This window comes from Cricetulus griseus, chromosome 5, assembly GCF_003668045.3.
Source record: "Cricetulus griseus strain 17A/GY chromosome 5, alternate assembly CriGri-PICRH-1.0, whole genome shotgun sequence".
Lineage (NCBI taxonomy): Eukaryota > Metazoa > Chordata > Mammalia > Rodentia > Cricetidae > Cricetulus > Cricetulus griseus.
This window is the reverse complement of record NC_048598.1, coordinates 40,932,090-40,955,078: the sequence shown is the minus strand read 5'-3', so window position 1 is coordinate 40,955,078 and position 22,989 is coordinate 40,932,090. Positions and strand designations below refer to the sequence as shown.

At 39.5% G+C, this 22,989-nt stretch overlaps 1 protein-coding gene across 1 annotated transcript in view; it reads right to left on the bottom strand.

Annotated features, from left to right (window-relative positions):
- Positions 1-22,989, bottom strand: part of Hmcn1 (hemicentin 1) — a 439,469-nt gene that overhangs the window by 37,717 nt on the left and 378,763 nt on the right. Inside the window, exons 82-95 of the mRNA XM_027417405.2 lie at positions 21,985-22,175; positions 18,808-19,021; positions 16,879-17,013; positions 15,915-16,105; positions 13,769-13,850; positions 11,061-11,330; positions 10,429-10,599; positions 10,167-10,337; positions 5,050-5,220; positions 4,497-4,667; positions 3,913-4,083; positions 3,594-3,764; positions 1,149-1,298; positions 220-357 (exon numbers count right to left, since the gene is read on the bottom strand). Coding sequence (XP_027273206.1) covers positions 220-357; positions 1,149-1,298; positions 3,594-3,764; positions 3,913-4,083; positions 4,497-4,667; positions 5,050-5,220; positions 10,167-10,337; positions 10,429-10,599; positions 11,061-11,330; positions 13,769-13,850; positions 15,915-16,105; positions 16,879-17,013; positions 18,808-19,021; positions 21,985-22,175 — 2,397 coding nt within the window. The remainder of the gene's footprint in view (positions 1-219; positions 358-1,148; positions 1,299-3,593; positions 3,765-3,912; positions 4,084-4,496; positions 4,668-5,049; positions 5,221-10,166; positions 10,338-10,428; positions 10,600-11,060; positions 11,331-13,768; positions 13,851-15,914; positions 16,106-16,878; positions 17,014-18,807; positions 19,022-21,984; positions 22,176-22,989) is intronic.

The window sequence follows — 22,989 nt, the reverse complement described above, 5'->3', positions numbered from 1 at the left end:
CATGGTCTCTTTCAGACCTTGTATTAGTATCCACCGACAGAATGTTTTTTACATTATTTATGCAATGTGCACCAAAAACTTGTAATAACTTTCCGTGGGAGCATGCACCATATTTTTCTTAGTCACCCAACTTTACAGTGATCTATCTGTATCTAATATATGTATCTATATCTTTGTGTCTGTCTGTCTGTATCTATCTAGTGTTCACCTGACACTAACCAGTTGCAAATTCTACTTGGGTTTCTCGTTTGAAGACTGCATTAGTGAGGGTAAAACCATTGACTGCTTCTCCTATTTCTTTTGCTGTTGTCCAGTAAATGGGATTTAGGATAGAAATGATCTTTCTCATTGCTGGACCTAAAAGAAAAAGATAAACAGGGTTATAGAGAAAAATATTTATAGTCAATTATGGTCATAGTACATTACTCACAAGGGTGGATGCTAATGTAGACTAATGCAAGTCAATATGTCTTCGTGCATCTTTTTTTTTTTTTTAAATAGCATATGCTAGCTGTCCAAATACTGGGCCTCACTATAACATTTTCATATATGAATTAATGTACTTTGATTCTCTCCTTGTCCAGTTCCTTTCTCTTTGGGAAAAGGACAAACAATGTATTACATCAATGACTTAAGGTTTCATCCTTTAGAACCTTTGGGTGCAAATAGTAAGATAAAGAGTAGAGTATGTTTTTTTTTTTTTTTTTTTTTTTTTTTTTTTTTTTTTTTGGTTTTTCGAGACAGGGTTTCTCTATGTAGCTTTGGAGCCTATCCTGGCACTCGATCTGGAGACCAGTCTGTCCTCAAACTTACAGAGATCTGCCTGCCTCTGCCTCCCGAGTGCTGGGATTAAAGTGTGTGCCACCAACGCCTGGCTGAGTTGTATATGTTTTAAAAAAGAAGTTTATGAGGGTAGGTGAGATGGCTCAGTGGATTGAGGTGCTTGCTGCTAAGCTTCATGTCCTGAGTTCAGTTTCTGGGATCCACATGGTGGGAGGAGAGACCCAATTCCCATAAGCTGCCCTCTCACCTTCATGTATATACATACATACCACGGTACACACATGAATGCGCACACACAAATAACAACTAATTCATTAATTAAATGTAATAAATAAGTTTCTCAAAATTTTCATAAAGTGACTCACCAAGACTTCGAGGCACATTGGTAATCTTGGCCTGTATTATTCTTGTATCAGTGCTGGGGCTATCTGTTATTGTGGCATCGAGGAAAGCAATTCCAAACTCAACATCATTAATATTCCCAATAACACTCCCTCTGGCTCGAAGGGGTCCACCTATTGGGGGAAGGAAAAAAAATCATTCCTGGATAAGGAAGCAATTTCATCAACATTACATGAGGGAAAGGAAAGCCAGCACTCAGAGATGCTACAAATCTTTTCTCAGACATCAAAAGAGTCCTAGGGCATCCAAGTTTGAAAGCAAAATTAATAGGCTTTAAAACATTCCACTTTCACATAACACCCATTATCCCCATAAATCTAGTATTCTTCTGATCTGTGAACATCATAGTACTATTTCTTAAGCCAAAGAATACAGTATATCCATTCTCACAGTCCAAATAAAGCATGTGTTTGTCGATGGTGATGAAACCATGACTACAGTGAGTTTACAGAGAAAGTCGTGTGTGGCAGTAAACACTGCATATGCATTATTAACTCTTTTGAGCCTATCAACCGTATTAGAATGCCTTCTTTAATAGCTTTAAATAGACACAGTTTGCAGACTGGGCAAACAAAGTTCAGAGAAATAGTGTAGCTCTACCATCATTGCAGGTCTAGAGGGAGAGGGCTGAATACATTATCTTCTTGCTTCAAAATGTGTTTTGGAGCGGAGGCATTTATTCACTTAAAATCAATACTTTAAAATTGTTTATGTTTGCCGGGCGGTGATGGTGCACGCCTTTAATCCCAGCACTCGGGAGGCAGAGGTAGGCAGATCTCTGTGAGTTCGAGACCAGCCTGGTCTACAAGAGCTAGTTCCAGGACAGCCTCCAAAGCCACAGAGAAACCCTGTCTCGAAAAACCAAAAAAAAAAAAAATTGTTTATGTTTATTGTGGATAATGTGCTGTTTCAAAATGTGTGTACATTAAGGGGGAAAGATGAAATGAGCTAATTAGCATATTTGTCACCTCATATACCTACGGTTTTTTGTAGTGACAATACTTAAACTCTATTTTCTTTGCATTGAAGAATCCCGTACAATTATGGAGAATGTAGAAAAACAACATGGAAATAGACACAGTAGGACAGAGGTCCCCAGTAGCAAAGGGTGAGGGCAGACTCTCGGAGACATACTGGTCAAAGCTACAAAGTTACAGAGGTGAAATTAATTAATTAATTAATTAAATTAATCAACTGTAGAGCTAGCCATTATTGCTAATAATATAAACCTGCGTTCTATCTATTCTTTCCTTCTTTAAAACAGGGAAAGATCTCCCCAACAAAATAACATCTAATTCTTGTTGCAGGTCACTGCCAGAATAACGTGGTATATTGTCCAGTCTAGATCACTGTGTGTATATGTGTGTGTGTGTGTGTGTGTGTGTGTGTGTGTGTGTGTATGTGTGTGTACATGTGTTCCTACACACTCACACATGTGCACGCACATGTATGTATGCATGTATGTGTATGCATGCATCAGTTCCTTTGGAGATGGGGGTCTCAGCAGTTGAGCTATAGCTGTAGCATTCATTGCTGTATATATCTATTAGACAATAATTAACTTGAGAAAAATGAGAAATATAATTTTGACATCATTGTAAAATTCATACCAAACAATTTGATTAAAGTAAAATATGAAAAGTCCCTCATTCCTTGGTCTTAAGCAGGAGAAAGAGAGACTGGTGTGGGGGTGGGGGCAGGGCAAGATTGCTAATTCAATTTTCGGAATAATTGCTGACAAGTGTAGCTTCTATTTTAACTGAATAGCTTCCGCCCCATCACCAAACAGATCTTTCCTCAATCGGGCTATCTGGTAGGGCTCCTTGAAATCTTGTTGGACACTGTGACTCAGGCTGTCCATCTACCTGGATGATGAAACAGGTCATCTGAAGCCAGAGCTGTTCTTTTGCTTCAGAAGGAGTCTCAAAACCCTCCATGACCATTTGTGCATAGATAGAGCATGTTTGCTGAGCAGTTGAGTGGTAGATACTTGGCTTTTTGGTTTGTCTACTTATATTTAAAAACCACTCAACTAAGTCATTCACACTTTGTCAAATGGGGCCTTCATGATTTTTCAGGGACATTTTATTTCTGAAGAAATAAACGTTAAAGCTTTGTAAGGTCCAGTAGTATCTTCCCATCAGCCATATGGAGCTGTCAATGTTGGTCTCCCTGTAATCTTTAGAAATATATCCTCTGAAACAAAGAAGCCCCAAAGGAGCAAACAGAGGGCAAAACTCAGCTGTAAAAACTGTTATGGGGGGGGGACACATTTATTTATGTCTCTCTTTTTCAGAGCTGGCACTATTTATTCATTTGGGGTCCAAATGGTACCTTTCTCTGATTTGCAGGAACTCTACATTTGTGCTAGCACCATGGTCCTGCCAAAGCACAGCTTACTTCCTTACCCGGACATGCCTGCGTATTGCATCTGGAGACCTGAGTGGCATCTCCTGGACAAGAACGGCCACTTTTAGATGGCACCGGATTGTCACATAGCCGCTTCCGCACCCTTTCACCTCCTCCACAAGACACAGAACAGTGGCTCCAACTATGCCACGTTCCCCAACTTCCATCCACTGTGAACAAGAATGAAATGTTCAATATTAATGAATCAGTTTTGAAATCTTCACTTACGACACTCCTGATATGCAAGGGACAGGGCTGTAGCAATGATCACTAAGTAAATGCTCCACTCATCCCACAGACTGAAATTAAGACACTCACCAGGACACATGTCGGTGTTGCACCTCTGGATCTGGGTATCTGGTCCCCCACAGGCTCTTCCTCCATTGGAGGGACGTGGGTTGTCACACGTGCGGTACCTTCGCATCTGCCCTCCGTTGCAAGTCCGGCTGCATGTTCCCCAGCCACTCCAAGGGCTCCAGTTACCATGGGCTACAACATGAAATAATTTGATGTGAAACAGAGCTCTAAAAATGAGGAGTAAAAGAAGCTATGATATCCATCCCCAAATCAAGCAAAACCCTTTAAGAAATAAGCAGAAATACAACAAATCACTACATGGATAACTTTCCAACCAGCAAATTTCCATTCTAATAGAGATAGGATTCCCTTCAACTGCTCTGATATTCTATTTATCCCATGAGCTAGAGGTAATATAGGAGACACAGTCTCCATTCTTGGTGAGCAGAGACTAACATTCAGAAAACACTAAACCGAAACAGCACTTTGGCATCCTAAATTAAAGGTCAAAGAACAAGCAATTAAAATACTATAACATTAAGGTTTGGAGCCGTGACAAAGCTTTAAGGAAGTGACACCGACGACTCACTCTTTCCAATACTCACTTGGACAAGGGTCACTATTGCAAAAGTCACTCTGGACATCGCTCCCTTCACATTTGCTTCCTCCATGCTGTGGCACTGGGTCAGAACAGTCCCTGGTTCTCTTCCTGGCACCTCCTCCACAGGATACAGTACAGGCACTCCAACTGGCCCAACTTGCCCACTTGCCGTCAACTGTGTTAACAGAAAACCATATGTGCTTAGTTACTACCTTAAAATGATCATCTTAAAAAATAATCAAAGATGTTAAGTGCATGCAGCTCTCCCAGAGAACCTGAGTTTGGTTCTCAGCACCCATGTTGGGTGACTCTCAACTGCCTGTGACTGCAGCACATCTGGCCCCTTCTTTGGACTTTTACAGGTAACCACACACGTGGTACACCACACTCACACACACACACACACACACACACACACACACACACACACATACACACACACACAAATAAAAATAAATTAAAAAATATATAACCAGTCAAACCTTGGCTAGTTTGGGTGAATGGCATTGTTGGATGAGTGGTAGATGTTATTAGTGTGTTAGCTTTACTTGTCTCACCTGGACAGTGTCTCTCATTACAGACTTGCATCTGGGTTTCTACTCCACTGCAGTAGGCCCCACCAAATGATGGTGGTGGGTTGTTGCAAAGTCTTGTTCTTGTCTGACTGCCTTTTCCACAACTCTTGCTGCATGCACCCCAGGGCTGCCAAACACTCCACACTCCATGAACTACAAACAACAGAAGCAGTTTCAAGCCACAGGACCACATTTATTTAAAAAAACGAAATTAGGCAAATAAATTAACTCCATAGTTAGTTAAAAAATCCCACAATCTAAAATAACTAAAATTGAACCAAAAGAAATATAACTAATGTGTTCTCCTTTTTGCATGTTTGGTTTTCAGAGGGAATTGTGTTCCTTGACATTCAGAAGGCCAAACGGGTGCCAAAATAAATGCTTACAATTGTTCAAAGGAGGCTATTTTTATTAAAATTAAATTTAACCAAGCAGCCATATGTAAACAGAACCTGAGTGTTCAAGCCCTAGCTAATTAAGCATTGGTACTCTTGGGATAGTGGCAGAGGCCAGAACCTTCTAATCAAGTCTGTCTAACAGATCAAGATACACTGGACCCAAGACTGTAAGAGTGCATCCCTCAACGTGGCCTGGCTTCCCACTTAGGCATGTTCTTGGATTTGACAACGGGGTGGTTTGTGCAGGTTTAAGTCTTTGAACAGTTTTCTCCATTACATAATGTTCATGAATTAGAAATTCTGAATAACACACTCACCGACTTGCTAAACAACAGAAGCAAAACTGACCAGTAGTTTCCAAGGAGCGCAATTAAAGACTTCCTTTTGGTAGCTAACACATTACAGCATCAGGACTGGAACAGCCCATCACTTCCTACCAGGTGCTTGGGCTGAGAATCAGCGCTGTGGCTTCCCTTATGCAAGAGTCAGTATCAGGCCATCTTTTCCTCAAAGAGCTTTCTAGATACAGGGCTCATAAAATATATTTCTTTGGTCACTAGTTTTACCAAGCTACAAACCAAAAGTGGTGTTAAGATTTGGATCTAAGTATTCTCATCATAACTTCTAAGAAACTGCAATATTAAAATCAATCAATGATATTATCATTTTTCTTATTTTAAAGGAAATATTGAAGTATCTTGCATTTTCTCAAAGTTAATTGAATCTCTTGCTTTGTGGACAGAAGTAAACACAATCTCATGAACTTACAGTGTACCCAACAAGAGTTTGCTCTAAGACAATGTTTGACTAACCCTAAGAAGCTGGGAGGGAGCATTTGAAACAACCATACTGAGACTGTAATGTTCACAGTCTTCACATATTGACTGTATCATTTTAGACATTTTGCAGGCCCAGTGACTTTAATACTGTCTAATTTCTTTTTTAAAAAAGATTTGTTTATTTAGTATGTATACATCGAGATGGCATCAGCTCTCGTTACAGGTGATTGCAAGCCACCATGTGGTTGCTGGGAATTGAATTCAGGACCTCTGAAAGAGCAGTCAGTGCTCTTAGCTGCTGAGCCATCTCTCCAGGCCAATACAGTCTAATTTCAAGGATGTTCAATGCCAAAACACAAACCTCTGGCAACCTAAAGATGAATTATTAACAGAGGCTGGGGTTGACTGGCATTTATTTATGTAATGCCTGTCTTCTTTCCACTCTACAAAAATACAGGTTTGAAACTCCCTTTGAACATGTTTTGACTTTTAATATTTAATTCACAAATAGACCCTAACCAAGATTGACTTTTATGACATAAGATGGAGTAGAATTGAAAACTTAAAGAAGAAAGATGAAGAAAGATAATGTAAACCGGAGAAAGCATACAAAATCATGATGTTTGGAAGATTACAGAAATCTCCTAAGTAGTCAAACCAATTTACAAAGAAAACACAAAAGAGAGAGGAATTGATAAAGAAGAATTCAAAATACAGTAAGTGCATTTGTTGTAATAGGTGGAAGCTCTGTGAAAAGCAGCCTAGCCCTGGGCTAGTAGTAGCCACTCTAGAGAAGACCTGGGGCCTGAGGGTACTCTGCCCTTGTGGGCTGTGCAGTTCAGGGACAGCAGCTTGGCTTCTGTGTATTAAATTTCAATACTTAGGGTGCACTGAATCTTCTGAAACCAAATCCATGGTATTTTGGGCATAACAAAGATGAATTAATGGTGTATTATAAAACCCCTGAATTATACTTGAGTCATTACACTACCAAATAATGGGTCCGTATTGATATAAGTCAATAAAAATAATAAGCAAAAGTTCTTTGCAATAAAAAGTAATAACAGCTGTACAAGATACAACAGAAAAATCAGTATTTTATGAGAAATATATGAATAACAGATGCAAGAAGTAATCAAGTGGATGCCAGCACTAGTGGGGGAAAGGCTGATACAATGCTAATCTAGTTATAAAGCATCACCATACATACATACTATACTGGGAAATTGTAGCACCTGCTTGTTTTTGTGGCATCCTACTGCCTCCATGGTTGGCATCTACCCATTAGGGTAGCATCACTAAGCACCATCACATTGAGAAGAGACATGGCTCTCATTCATTGTCTGTCTCAAGGGTACTACTAACAGCATGCCAAACAATAGTTAAATTCAATTGGTTTATAGACCATGGAATAACTAAGGAAAGCCCCCACCCTCAAATAGTAAAGCAATAAAATGGTGGGCAAAATAATAGTAAACAAATCGTTAACAAGCATAGAGAGAAAGGCTGACATTTATTTTAATACAGTTACAAACATTCTTCAGACTTTCATTACATAACTTCCTAAGCTGACAATGGTATACAAATTCTCTAATTAGGTATTTTTATTTATTTATTTATTGGTATTTATATTTATTTTTGCTTTAAAATAATGTCATTACTTAAGAGACTAAAGCAAACACATGGCTTTTTTTTTTTTTACTTATGTTAAAGACTTCACGGCAGGGGGCTCTGTTTGTCTGCCTGTCTGGTTATATTTTGGGAAGATTATAGGCATGCTTCACCATGCGCAGATCAGTACTTCGTTTTTGAAATACAATAGAAATAAAACCAAGCTTCTGGTAAAGTATCCCAGATCCACGACAATACGCTTGGGGACCACAACAGCCTGGGTTCAAATATTCAATTTCTTTTACTAACTATGCAGCCTTAGTTAGTGAATGAGTTATAAATTCCCATTGTTTTCTAATATTTTTTCTTCATATTCATAGCAAGATGTAGGAAAAACTGCAGTCAGCCTACCCAAGCCGCAGTTGCTCTGCCCAGGCCAGCCCATGTATATGCTGCAGGCACTTCCTCCCTGAACCAAGCTGCCAAGCCTGCCTCAATGCCCAGAGATGTTGATGGAGAGTCACCTGACTCAGAGACACCAATGAGGAAAGGACAACACAGCAGAGTCAGCCGCCTGAGCTAATGGGACATTGGATGCCGGTATAAAGGCAGGCCTAACTTCCTGATTAAACAAGTCTGCAGCATGCTCTGCTACTCACTGATTCCTAGTGCCTGAGTCGTTGGTGCTGCGTCTTCTTACTCCCTCCCCCAAGGGGTGTCTGAGCATCCTTACCCGCAACAACAAGATACAATACAAAATTCATTGACTGTCACCTTTCGAGAGATCTTTATCTTTTTTTTTTTTTTATTTTTCTCTCTCAGTTGAGCTCTTTTGAGTTTATTCAGTATACTTATCAGTGTTAAAAATTACTCTCTACTTAATAGTCTACTCATATTCAATAGAATATTTCATATTCTATCCAGTCAAGTGCTTAGAAATTCAAATATCTTCAAATGGGAGTACATAATAAATACCATGTACAGACTAGATTGAAGGAATGAGTTCTGACTAGTCCTTATTCTCTTCTACATAGTCTTTCCTAAGAGGTTCACAATAAGAATCTCTTCACCAAGTACCCCTTTGACTACCTACATGAGCATGTCATCCACACTGCCACCAGAGTGCCCACCTCCTAGATTTAGTTCAGTTAAGATAAAAACATGTGACAAAATTAAACTCAAACACAGTTATGTCTGAAAAGCTAAAATGAATCTCAGAGAGAGGAAAATTTTCCCTGTGAGGTCTGAGATTATAAGGACACTGCAAGTCACTAGTTGCCTGTGGTCATTCTGTCCACACATGGGAAGAATTTAATGGAGAATTAAGTCAGAGAGAAGATCAGTGAAGATCGGAGAAAAAAACACACCAGTGGAAGCATTGGCCCAAACCTTGCATTCAACTAAACCTTGCATTGAACTATATTCAAAAAGAATTCTCTGTTTATTTGACTCCGTTACTTGAATCTGAAAGAGTCATGAAATATGACACCAGCAACAATAGGAGTAACCAGGCATCTGCTACAGTGCTCATTGGCAAGATGGTAAATAGAAAGCTGCAAGCACACCCCTTGTCATTAGCAACCTTACTGGAAAACATTTAACCCCTCCCAGCTCATTTTCCCACTTGGAAAAGGATGACTAGATGATGGGGTTGTCCTTCTGTATATGTTTCTCTTATTGTTTGATGAATAAAGCACTGTGGCCAATGAGGCAGGAAGATAGGAGTGACTAGGAGATGAAGAGAATTCTGGGAGCTGTAGGTAGAGGTGGAGTCATCATGTGAGCCAAAGAAGAGGAGATGGGAGTCAGGTGTTCTCCAGTAAGATAAGACCATGTAGAAACACATAGATTAGTAATTATGGGTTAGTAATTAAGACAGAGCTAGCCAATAAGAAGCCCTAGCCAGCGGCCAACAGTTTCTTAATTAACATAAGTCTCCGAGGGTTCATTTGGGGCTGACGCGGCTGTGGGACCAAGATGGCAGGAAGAACCATCTGTAACAACTGGATGGCACCTGAAGTCCCCAGAATCCTTCAAATTTATGAGTTAGTATATACTAAGTTTCTGTGCATGATTAAAAATACACCAAGTCAGAACTACTTCCCTGTTTTGTGAAGGGAGATATTTTTTCCTGCAACACAGTCATATCATCACAAGGTTCTTCATGGAGCAGGAAAAGAACACAGACAGCAAGCATATTCCCGAAGCTAGAAGCCATAGTCTCTTTTCACAATGAAGGAAGAAAGGATCTTAACTCCAGGATAGGAAATAAGGTACATGAGCTTGGCTGGTGGCACTGGTGGGTTCTCACCTGGGCAGGGCCTAATGTTACACATGATGATTTCTATTGCAGGCCCCTCACATGGCCGCCCGCCGTGCTGAGCTGATGGGTTACTGCAGGTTCTGGTCCTGGTTTGGTTGCCATGCCCACAGCTTCTTGTGCATTCTTCCCAGAAACTCCATTCTGACCAGTGGCCATCCACTACAGGAAGGTGAAACCATCACATCATCAGGTAAATTCCCAAAGGCGGGAAGCAGGCATCTGAGTCTATTGAACACTTGCAGAAGTATACCTGGACACAACTTATTTTGACAGTGTCGTGTTTCTGAATCTGAGCCTTGGCATGGTCTCCCACCATTGGCTGGAAGTGGGTTGTTGCACAGTCGGCTCCTCTTTTGGATGCCTTTTCCACAGGTGACACTGCAGGACCTCCAGGCAGACCACAGCGAAAACCCACCATGCACTGCAAATAAAACATTGCATTTTGTCTCAGGTTTACAAGTGAAAACATCGAATTTCATTGAAGTTACATACTGGGTGTAGAGTTGTGTGTGATTGCTGGGGAGCAGCTATAGAAGCTTTCCGTTGGGGGGTAAAGTTAATATCTAGAAATAAGAGAATAACTATCAATTAAATTCACTCTCCAATCCTCTGCTGATACACGTGGTCATGGCTATGGGAAAATAAGAGACACAAAGCTTGTATATTTTTTACCATATATATATATATATATATATATATATATATATCATATACATCACTTTCTGAAAATTTTTGCTTAATTTTGGGTGAAAATGTACTTTAGAATTATGAATGATTAGCATGGTATTTGAAGACTCCAAGATGTGTTGTTTTAACTCATTAGTTGATAAGCTAGAAGGAGACGAGGTATCTGAGCTGTCTTGTGTTCTGCTTCCCACTTACCTTGGACTATGACGGGCACTCTGACAAGGACAGAGCCCATGAAGTTTCGGGCAACGCATTCATATTCAGAAGTATCTTCCTTTCGAGCAGCAGTGATGTACAAGGAGCTGTTGGATAGCATGGTAAGTCTGTTATCCAAGGGGATGGGATGCCCTTGGCGGGACCATGTGATGATTGGCTGAGGTTCACCCATTGCTTGACAGTCCAATATGACTCTGCCACCAGCATCCACAACAGTTTCCACTGGCTCAAGGGTGATAATGGGAGGACCTGTAAGGAAAGTAGAATGTGGCTCTTAGTTGTTAAGGGGATATATTAATATTTTATCTTATAAGATGTGGTGACTTTATTTTAAAAAGAATGATAGGACTTTGATATTGAGTAGTATGGACTAAACAGAAGAAATGATGAATGTGGGTTTTGAGTTGGGCAATAGGGTTTGTGCTTGGATAATTCAATAACATACAAATGGAAGATGAGATCTGATGGGAGGCAGTGGGGAGTTGGCGTGAAATCACTCCCACTATTTTATTTTTAGGACATTGACCTTAAGGTATCTGTGAGACACTCACATAAACAGGCCTAGATGGAAGGTAGATTCAGATGTATCCACACAGAAATCTCAAAATTGAGATGTTGGCAAGGAAAGTGGATCTGTCTTTCTAATTGGATGAGATTGCTTCAAAAGAGAAAGTGGCATGGTTAAAAGATAATGAGACACAGAAAGCATATGAGGGCACCAAGAGATGGGCAAAAGGCTGGTTTACAAACGATACAAAGAACTGAGCACTGAGGAATCACAAGAGAAGAAACAGGAATCCTAGCAATGAAAGGAAGGAGTTTCAGGAGGAGGGAGAGGCAGGAACAGCAAACCCAAGTGAAGTTCCTGGAGAGGATCAGATTAAAAGGAGTTGAATGCAGCTGCTAGAGGGATGTTTATCTCTGTATCATTCTACTTGCCTATAAAATTAACTTAGGAGAGGTTTTCCTGGGGAAGCTCTTGAACCACATTTTCAAATTTGGGGATGACACTCTAGTTTCTCTTCAGATTGTATAAATATTTTGCCTTTTACAAAACTGGGGATGATCATTTTAGCATTTCAGCAGGGAGAAGATCCCTTCATGTGGTGAGATGTCTTGATGAGAGAACAGCATGGAGATAGACTTGGCCATTTCATGACTAGGAAGGACGCTTGACCCAGGGAATGGGGTGGTAATTCACAAAATTTTCAGTGCTTGCTAAAACCTGTGTTTTCCTTCCCCCCATGAAATCTCAGCTGCCTATGCAGTTGAACAAGTGGGTGGAGGGCAGAGAACATTGTGGAAAAGGAGCACCATGGGATGACCACACAGTGATGGCGAGGCTGAACTGGAAGCAGGTGGACGTGCCCAGTGACAGGAGAAGGAGTGTTAGATTCTTCAGCATGATGGTGGTCTATTTTAGTGTGCCTTACTAAGTATAAAACAAATCTGGAAGCAAACATATTTTCTTGTAATACTTATATGCTAGTGTTTTATAACATATTACTGACATGTCTTTGAGAAAAGCTGCTTCCTCACCTTAGCTCTGATGTCTCAGCAACTGTCCCATGGCACTTGCTATTCTGTATGTACCACATAGAACCATATGTACCATGTAGAACCATACACAAATTCACCTTTCAATGTTCACATCCATGCAGAAATGGCCTCTGCTTTTATTTACTTCCTCATATTCATTCAGATAACTTTATGCATTTTCAAACTGATGCCATTTGATAAAGCAAATTCATTTACACTAACTACCAATAGTTACTAAATAAGCTTGTCTGCTCGTGATGCCAGGGCCAAGAAAACTTAGAATCTTAATTCAGATACTGTAGACATCTTTGATGTCTATAAAGCTATAATGTAATATAAATATAAAATTCTGTGTGTACATATTTCATGGTCAAATAAAGCACAACATTTACATCATCATCAATCAAATGTAAATGTTTTGTCTGAATTAAAACACTGCTCTGTGCTTTGATCTTAATGTCAATAATATTTTTGGCCTTTTTATGTTAGGAGTTGAAAGGATCCACGGTCAGGATTTGTATGTTAGCTGATCTGATGACCCTTTTTCTTGACCTGAGTCAGCAGAGCCTGCAGGGTGTCTCTCATTTTGGAAGCTCTGCTTGCTGATGGCATTTACTGAGGGGCTCCACGAAGAGTAAAGAATCCCACTTAGAATACGCAGCTATTTCATGGAAGAAGACTGCCAATCTACCGGAAAGCCCTCCTGAGCTCCTTTAAATTACTCTTTATTTTTCAATACATATATTTCCTTTTATTGAAAATAGACCTTTTCTCCAATAATATATTTAGTACATATGTTAAAAGCACATAAAACGACCGCTTTGTAAGCGTGGGACAAGGGTCTGGTGAGCCACAGAGGGCACTCTCTGTTGTCAAAGGGTTGGCCACTAGAACTGTTGTCAGAGGCTTTGCCACCAGGGCACTGTGACTGTAAACTGTTGGTGTCAGATAAGAGCGGGAAAGGATTCTACAGAAGTATACTGCTGTTATGGCTCATGACCACTGTTCTGTTGTCATCAGGAAAGGAAACTAGACACACTGTGCAAGTTACTGTTCAAGAACATGTTGCAAGCTTAAAGGAAATGGTCCTTCCCCAGTAGGCAACATTGCTGCTGTTGTGTTAGTTGGAGATGGAAGGAACAGCTTACTTTGCAGAGTCAGGCTCATGCTGCGCTCCACCACCCCGGCCTCGTTGGCAGCTACACACGTATAGTCGCCAGCATCTTCATTCTATGGGAATAAGTGTGTTATAAGAACAGGGGTCTGCAGGGCTTGCCACTTTTCAGTGTGATAGTTCATTTGGAATTTCAGCCTTAGGAAAGCATTTTAATGGAAATAGAAAATTTCACCTATGTCCAAGCTCATAGATAGGTTGAAAAATGAGAGGAAAAGGAGGAATGGGGAACAAAAAAAGAAATTCCAAAATTAAAATTTTCATATAACATTGAGTCCCAGGAAATCAGAGTAAAAATAGCATTATTTTATAACTACCTTTTTAAAATTATGAAAGAAAAATGTAAATCTTATGATTATGGCCATCTTAAAATCCATTTAGCCAGCCAGTACAAATTAACCAATATCAAGTTCTTTCTGTTGTTTTTGAAAGCTGGATTCTTGGGGAGTTTGAGATTAAGGAAAGTGAAAAATGAATTTACTTGTAATAATAAATTACAGACTTTCATAAAGTTATATATATATGACCCAGAAAACATGTACTACATGATTTAACTTATTTACAATACCATATATGTGCTTAGCTTTAAGTTTCAGTATATTATACATATGGGGGTTTCCAGCAGGCAGCTGAAAATGGGACTTGGAAGTCTTAGGACTGAGGCTACGTATTTAGAACTATGAAGCTGTATAATTAAAAGACTTTGCAGTAACATTAACAATGGTATTTGAATAGTCTTGGAAGTTTGAGAAATAGTAATAGTTGTGTAAAAGGAAAAGGCACCAATGAAGAAAACCGAGACTTAATATTACATCAATTAAAATGAGGGAAAAAAATCTCAAAACTGAAGTATTAACCAACATCAGCTAACACTTAAAAATAAGGAAAATAAAGCCCAAGAAAGGCCCACTGGATTAGGTAATGATGTATTTTAATTGTTATTTGAATTAAAACATCTTTAAGGGCTCATCAGGTGTGAGTTAATGAATTGTTTGTATTCTAGTTAAGAAATATTTAGATGAATCACTCTTTATACTCCTTTCCTGAATAAGAAAGCACTATCAAAGTCTTGTATATTTACTAGTTTCCTGATGAAATTTAGCTTATAATTTACTTATGCTTATAAATTTTTGATCTTCGTGTTCTAAAATAGACTTGAAAAGTTTATCTCCTAATATTAAATAATAAATTAATGATTAGGGAAAAAGCAACAAAAATTATCTTATTGCCTATAATTACTTATTTGAAAGAATAACAGTATCAATTATTATTGTTTCATAGTTTCAAAAGAATTTAGTTGCTGGATAATGTTATACATCCAATGAAACACTGTTCATTCTTTTTTTTTTTTTTTTGGTTTTTAGACACAGGGTTTCTCTGTGTAGCTTTGGAGCCTATCCTGGCACTTGCTCTGGAGACCAGGCTGGCCTCGAGCTCACAGAGATCTACCTGCCTCTGCCTCCAGAGTGCTGGGATTAAAGGAGTGCACCACCAATGCCTGGCCACTGTTCATTCTTAATAAAGGCTAGAATCTTGTTATTTGTGACAAGACAGATGGAACTGGAGATCATTATGATAAGTGACACACATCGGAAACAGAAAAACAAATACTGTGTGATCATACTCACAGAGGGTATATGCCAAGTTGAGAGTATAACGCTGGCTGGGGGCGTGAGGAGGAGGGAATAATGGAAAAACCATGATGAATGGGTACTTGATTATGGTTAGGAAGCATGAAAGATTCTGGTGTTTTATTGCATAGTAAGGTACAGATAAGTTGCACAGTAATTGCAGATAAAAACAAAAAGCTAGAAGAAAGGGTTTTGAAGGTCTCCATCATAACATCTGATAAATGTTCAATTTGATTAGAACACCTCACAGTGTACATAAATTGAAAACCTCATGCTATACTGTTAATAGGTACATTTTATGCTCATATATGCCAGGTAGAATATACATTTAAAATATTTAATTTTAATAAACAAATTAAAAGAAGGAATACACTAACTTAGATTTCACGATTTGCAGAGGAGTGTAGAAGAAATTTCTGCCATTTACAAAGGGCACTGACAACAAGGCATAGCAATGTAGATAGTGTGAACAACTCCAGTGAGACTTACCACAGTACCATAGATGGCCAAGGAACCATTACCCAGTTGTCGGATTCTGTGGCTAGTTTCTATGTCTGCCCCTTTTCGGCTCCATTGGATAGTTGGGGCAGGGTCTCCTCTCACCTCGCAGTTTAGGATTGCATTGCCGCCAAGTGGTTCAATCCAGTTAGAGGGGTAATCACCTTTGAAGACCGGAGGTTCTGGGAAATACCATAAGTCAGGCGGGAAGGAAAAGCTGGTGCTGAGTTACTGTGTGACTTTTCACCCACGTAGACATAGAGCTTAGCAATGAGGGGAAAGCCACCTTAAAACGTCATGGGTGTTTCTCCAACCATCACTGTTTTTAACTGCCAGGCAATATTGCCAGTTTCAGCAATATTGCCAGATATGGGGATTACCCACTTCATGTCAGTGACCTCCTTATTTACCTTTTTCTTACGTTGTGTGTGTTGTGCACGAGTGTGTATGTGAACATATGTGTAAAAGTGCTCTTGTGGTTGTGTGTGTGTGTGTGTGTGTGTGTGTGTGTGTGTTAGCCTAAACCTGATGTCATGTGTCTTCTTCATTCACTTACCACTTTATTTGTTGGTGCAGAATCTTTTTCTTAACCTGGAACTCACCAACCCCAGCTACACAGACTATCTAGCCAGCTTCCCTCTGGATCTCTTGTCTGTCTCCTGGGTGCTGGGCTTGTAGGTGGCTGACACATCTGCTTGTGTTTTACACGGGTTCTGGGCATCCGAACTCACACTCTGTGCTTGAAGCACAAACTCTCTATCCCTGTATCCATCTCTCCAGCCCCTTTCTGCCTTTGAGTTGAAACTCAGTTTTTATTTTTACTTTTCTCATGAATCTATACATGTTTGTGACATTGGACTAGTAAACTGCAGTCATGTTGTATTACTTCATAATAAGGAAACAAACTTTCATTATGAATAAATCACAAAGGGAACATGGAACACTTTTTGCCTACCTTTCACATAAACAAATCCAATCGCTTTCACAAAGCCAACACTGTTCTCTGCTGTACACACGTAAGTGCCCGAGTCCTCTGTTGACACCTTTTCAATAACAAGTTCACTGTGTCCATTGACACTGTCAAAGTGGGCTGAGGAAACAGATTAGGAAACAACACAGATGCCTCTCAGTGACCTAGGAAAATGTCACAGCAGCATAATATTTTTCAGGTTAGATTTATGAGCAAGTCAGCAATTGAACCGTAACTGGACAAGAGAGCCCTTACCACAGAGTCTCCCTTGAGTTATTTACTATGTCTATAGTCACTCATTTGAAGAACCCAAACAGCCCATGGAACAGGAAAAGAGAATGAAAACAAACATCTCTCAGAAGTATTTTAAAGTGGTCCTTTCATCTCAGCTTGTTGCTTAAGGGGTGCTCGAGATGGCTCCGAGTTTCAGAAACCTTTCCTTCAGAAACATGGCATTTTCCATTCCATCTATCTCACCACCAGTTTTCTTCCCAAACAATTTACATCAATGGTGGGCACACCTTTTCAGTTGTAACTCAACTGACTTGGCAGGTTGTAGGGACATCATGAAAATATATCCCTGGTAGGTAATAACAACATCATGATCAAATCTAAAATAACTTAAACTTCCCCGTAAATCATAAAGCTGAGGATGTAAATATTTACAAAGCAGCTATAATATTTGAATGGGAACTTAATTTGAGCATGCTAATCTTAGAACAACCCATACTAAATAAGCTGCCACCTGACTATGTATGGCTACTTTGTATGCATTCTCTCACTTATTTTTAAAGAACTCATTCAACTGCATTAGGTGGAAAATTAGTTTAAAAGGTAAATACCAGAATTGGTACTTGCCTGTAGAAAGAGTTCTGATTTTTAGACATTGTCTTTCTCTGTTAAGGTATAGTATGTTATTACTGAGATGATATAGTTGATGAATTTCAACCATTCATAATTCATTATGACAGAAAAATCTCAAGCTGTTTCTGCTTCTCTAGCAAGGAACTTGGTAGATGCAAGTCAGAACTCTGAAGATAAGGCAACCACTCATTACTGGTAGTACCCTTGCACTCAATATTGATAGCATCTTCCACGATGAAATCAAACAAGTGTACACATGTAACAAAGGTGAAGAGAAAGCCACAAATTTGAAAGAGAACAGGAAGAGGTATAAGGGAGGGTTTGGTGGGAGTGAGAAATGATGTAATTATATTATAATCTCAAAAAACCCCCACATAAGTAAATAGAAATGTGTCTTCCAGGTATTTGTACTCTGGGGTTAGGCACTAACTTAACACCCAGAAGACACAGGCTAGGTATTTGTTGTGTAAATTAACCTCTTCTTTTCAAAGGTTTATTCACCCAGTGAGAAGCACTGTGTTCTGTGAGATAAGTGAATTTGCAAGTGGCTAGCAGCAGCCCCTTAACCCACTGATGAGCAATGCAGGGGGTCCATCAGAAGTAAGTTAGATGCCTAAGGTACAATACTGTCTCCTTTTGGGGAGAGGGTTGTGTTGTCCAAAGTTGTACTTAATAGAATGGCTCATTTTGAGATCCACTTATCCTTTCAACAGAATGAACAGTGTGTCTGTACTGAGAAAAAAACACACGATTTTACAGAATCTATTTGTTTTTGGCTCTATTTGCTTTATTTAGTGATGAGATCTTCTACAGCACAGGCTGACCTCCAGCTCCCCAAGTAGTTGAAGTTGACCTTGAACTCCCGATTTCCCTGCCTCCATCTCTCAAGTGTAGGAATTGCAGGTATTCTACAACTCCCAGCCATTTTACAGAACAAAAAGAGTCAACTCTATACCTGTAATCCCTTATTGACCTCCAAGACGACACAGAGACTGGGCCACACCGCTGAATCGATGCACACATTGAAATATGAAGAATTAATTCACCAACCTGGAATAATGTTGTTGTTGAAGGTCCATGTTAGTTTGGGCAATGGGATGCCAGTGGCTTTACAACTTAACCGTAACTGTTCTCCTTTATTTAATGACAGGTCTCCAGGAAGTTCAGTAAAGGTAGGGAGGGAGTGAACAGTCAGCGTTACAGTATGTGTATCTTCACCAGCAGCATTGTTGGCAACACATGTATAGGTGCCTGAGTCCTCCAGCTAAATAAACAAAACAGTTTTCCAAGCATTAATAGATTACAACCTCCTACACAAAATTCCAGCACTGGGTCTCCCAAGGAGCATGTTTACCTAATGGCAATTTAAATTTCCATTTTTTTTAGCATAAACCATGAAGTGGGATTTTGCATACTGTAATTCAAAATGTATGCATTTAAACATAAACCCCATAGTATACAGAACTAGAACAAGTATGTCATAAGATCCGAGAAAACACCACAGGGTCTGCTGCTCTGCACTGTACTAAAGGACAAAGAACCCCAAAGGCTCGTGGCATCTTGACAACATAGTGGGCCTTCTAGGTAATATGATCAGAGACCCAAACTATCAGAGGACATGGGATGAAGGCCAAAGTTCCCTATAATTCTGGAGTCTCCCTTGTTGAGTCCTATGGTCAACTTCATCACGCACTGTGCTTGGCACACTGGCAGTTCTGAACTTGAGTGTCTTCACTTGGCTATCACTCTGGAAGCAACCCAGCTACCGCTCTACTTGCTCTTTCTCCATCCGTTGTTGGGGGTTCCCCTTAACATCAGTGTCTTCATGCTGACTTGTTAGGGACTCAGTCCTTAGTCCTCTTTTAGTCTCTTTATGCACTCAGACCCTTGAGGATCTCATCCTGTATCATGGCTTTAAGTGCCACTTAGATGCTGGTGATTTTCAGTGTCTCAAAGCCAGATTTATTTCAAAATTCTAGTAACAGTGAACTTGTTCTGATTTCTACTTGGATAACTTGTTGATATCTGATTGACGAAGGTAAAACTGGATAGGCCAGGTCATTGGCATTGCTCCTCTTGTCACTCAAAGCCACCAGCATTTTCACTGATGGCTGCCTTAGCTGCTCCATTGCTCAGACTTTTGGACTCATGCATTTGAGTCCTCCTTTGTTTTCACCTTCTCCAACACCAACAGAAATCTCTCATAATGTGCTGATTTCAACACATATGCAGAACCCCAACTTGTCACTCTGCTAACATTCAGGAATGAGTTCTGTCATATGATTTCTGACTGTCTTCCCCACATTTTTCTGCTTCTAAGCTTGCATCCATCCCTACTTTCCCTTTCCATTCTCATGACTGTGCTGGCTAGCTTTCTGTCCACTGGACACAAGCTAGGGTCCTCTGGAGGGTACATCAATTGAGAAAATGTTGCATAAGATCCAGATGTAGAGCATTTTCTTAATTAGGGATTGATTGGGGAAGGGATGAGCCCCTTGTAGTGGTGCCACCTTGTGGTCTCGGGTTCTATAGGAAAGCAGTTTGAGCAAGCTCTGATGAGGAAGCCAGTAAGCTTAGCCTCTCCATCAGCTCCTGCCTCCAGGATCCTGACCCGTCTGAGTTCCTGTCCTGACTTCCTTGGATGATGTGCAGTGATGTGGAAGCAAAAGCCACGTAAATCCTTTCCTCCCCAATGTGTTTTGGTCATGATGTTTCATCACAGCAATAGTAACTGTGACCAAGACAATGACAGAGTTCAATTTTTCAGAAACACAGAGGAAATAATATCATTCTCCTGCTGAAACCTGAAAGGAATTCTGATTTTCACTATGGGTAGGAAGAATCCTTGTTTTATTATCTCTATGGTACCTGGTGTGGCTTACATTTTTCTCTGATTCCTTTTCTCATCCTCTTTCTTTTCTTTTACTGTCTGCCAGTTCTTCAAACATACCGACCTCATTCTCACTTAAGTTTTTTGATGTTTTTCAGTGCTGAAATAAAACCAGTTTCTCAAAGAGAAGGTACTTAATACGTATGAGATGAGTTGGTTGGATGCATCTAAACGCACTGAGGTTATGTATACATTACTGATTGTATTACCCTGGTCTAAAATATTATGATTTTTTTTTTACCTGAAGCAACAAATAATTGGAAATATAAAATTTATCACCATTCAGTATAGAAACAATGTAAGTTTGGTTGCATACTTTTGTTTTCAATGAAAACTTAGCACATACCACTAACTGTCCCAGGTTGTGACAACTTAAGTTAAAAATCTGTTTTTATGGAAATAAAGTAGTAAAGCATTTAGTTCACATACATCATTTATAAAAGGGATTCTGTGTATTACTCAAGACTCCCATCTGTTATGTATAAGGTACCTTATTGATGGGATCCTTTAAAAGCATCTGAGGCAGTTTCACAGGTTTTAAATATTTTTTTCCCCTCAAGGCTTAGAAAGAAGAGTAATTGCATCCAAAAACAGATTTCTTAAGTACAGTCACAATGGAAACGAAGCTATTTTTGCTTGATGGCAAATGTTCCACAGACCTCAAACAGTATGCCTGAGACCATTAAACATCTCTTTTGCATAGCTCCATAGAGTTTCCATTTTAAAGTCAATTATTAGAAAGAGTTATTTAAAAACCTACATAGAGAAAGACATTTTTGGTATTTTTTCTAATTAAAAATTTTATATATATATATATTATATATATATATATATATATATAACTTTTTAATTCATTTTACATGCCAACCACAGTTCCTCTCTCTCCCCCTCAACCTACCCCCATCCACTCCTCAGAAAGGGTAAGGCAGGACCAACCCAGGACCTTCCACCCCCATCCCCCACCCCATACCTCCCACCCCTTGAGCATCTAAGCTGATCAAGGCATCTTCTGACATCCACAAGCGTGTCTTCCACCTCATCCTCCTGACACATAGTTAAAAGCATCGAGACCAGCACAACCACTTAGAATTTTTCCACAAAAGTAAAACAATCATTTTAGGAGGAGGCCATTTATTGGTGTCAGCTCTTTTGTCAAACACACTTCTAATTCCAAGCATATAAAATGAAATGCAAGAGAAATCAATCTTTCATTGAATTTATAAGAGTATTTCCTTTCAGTATTAAAGGAAATACTTCCGAGCTAAATCAAGAAGAAGAAAAAGGAGGTGGATTAATCACTTGGCTCTCCTGTCTGTATTCACATCCATTAAACTTACCACAACATTTTCCAAGATGAGCTCTCCATATGGCTGGGCAGTGTATTTCCCTAACAAGTTGGCTATAAGAACACTGTCTTTTTCCCAGTGAATTGCAGGCGTGGGGATTCCATCAGCAACACACGGGAGAACAGCTTGGGAGTTCTCATTGACCGTGTAGTGTACTTCCGTACTTTGGATCTTAGGAGGTACTACAAAGAATTTAAAGACAGTCACCCAGAAAATTGAGCTCACATTGAAAAGTCAACACGTAAAAGACCCCTGTGACTTTGCTAGGAATATGACAAAAACAAAACCTATTAGTCTATTGCTGCATGAAAGAAACAAGTTCTTAAATAGTATTTCCTATTTATTCTTTGAAAATGAAGTTTTCATTTTGATTTCATTTCATTCATGTATACAATGTCTACTACTTGTGTCCATTCTTCTTTCCCTGTACAACTCCTCCCCAAATCCCTCCAGCACATCTCCCTCTAAACTTCATGTCCTCTTTCTTTCCTTTTATTGAAAATAGATTTTTCTCTCACATAATATGTCCTGATTACAGTTTCCCTTCCCTCTAATCCTTCCAGGTAGTTCCTACATCTTTTCCCTTCTGGACACACCCCTTTCTGTCTCTCATTAGAAAACAAACAGGGTTCTAAGGGATAATAAAATACGAAAGTATAACAAAAACTAACACATTGGAATTGGACAAAACAAACAAACAAAAGGAAAGGAGCATGAGGGAATAAAAAACCCACTCGTTCACGTACTTGGGAATCCCACAGAAACACCAAGCTGAAACTGAGAAGCTTTTGTAGGGCAAAGGACACAGTCAACAAGACAAAATGGCAGCCTACAGAATGGGAAAAGATGTTCACCAACCCCACATCTGACAGGGGACTGATTTCCAAAATATACAAAGAACTCAATAAGCTAGTCTCCAAAACACCAAACAATCCAATTAAAAAGTGGGGTACAGAACTAAATAGAGAATCCTCAATAGAGGAATCAAAAGTGACT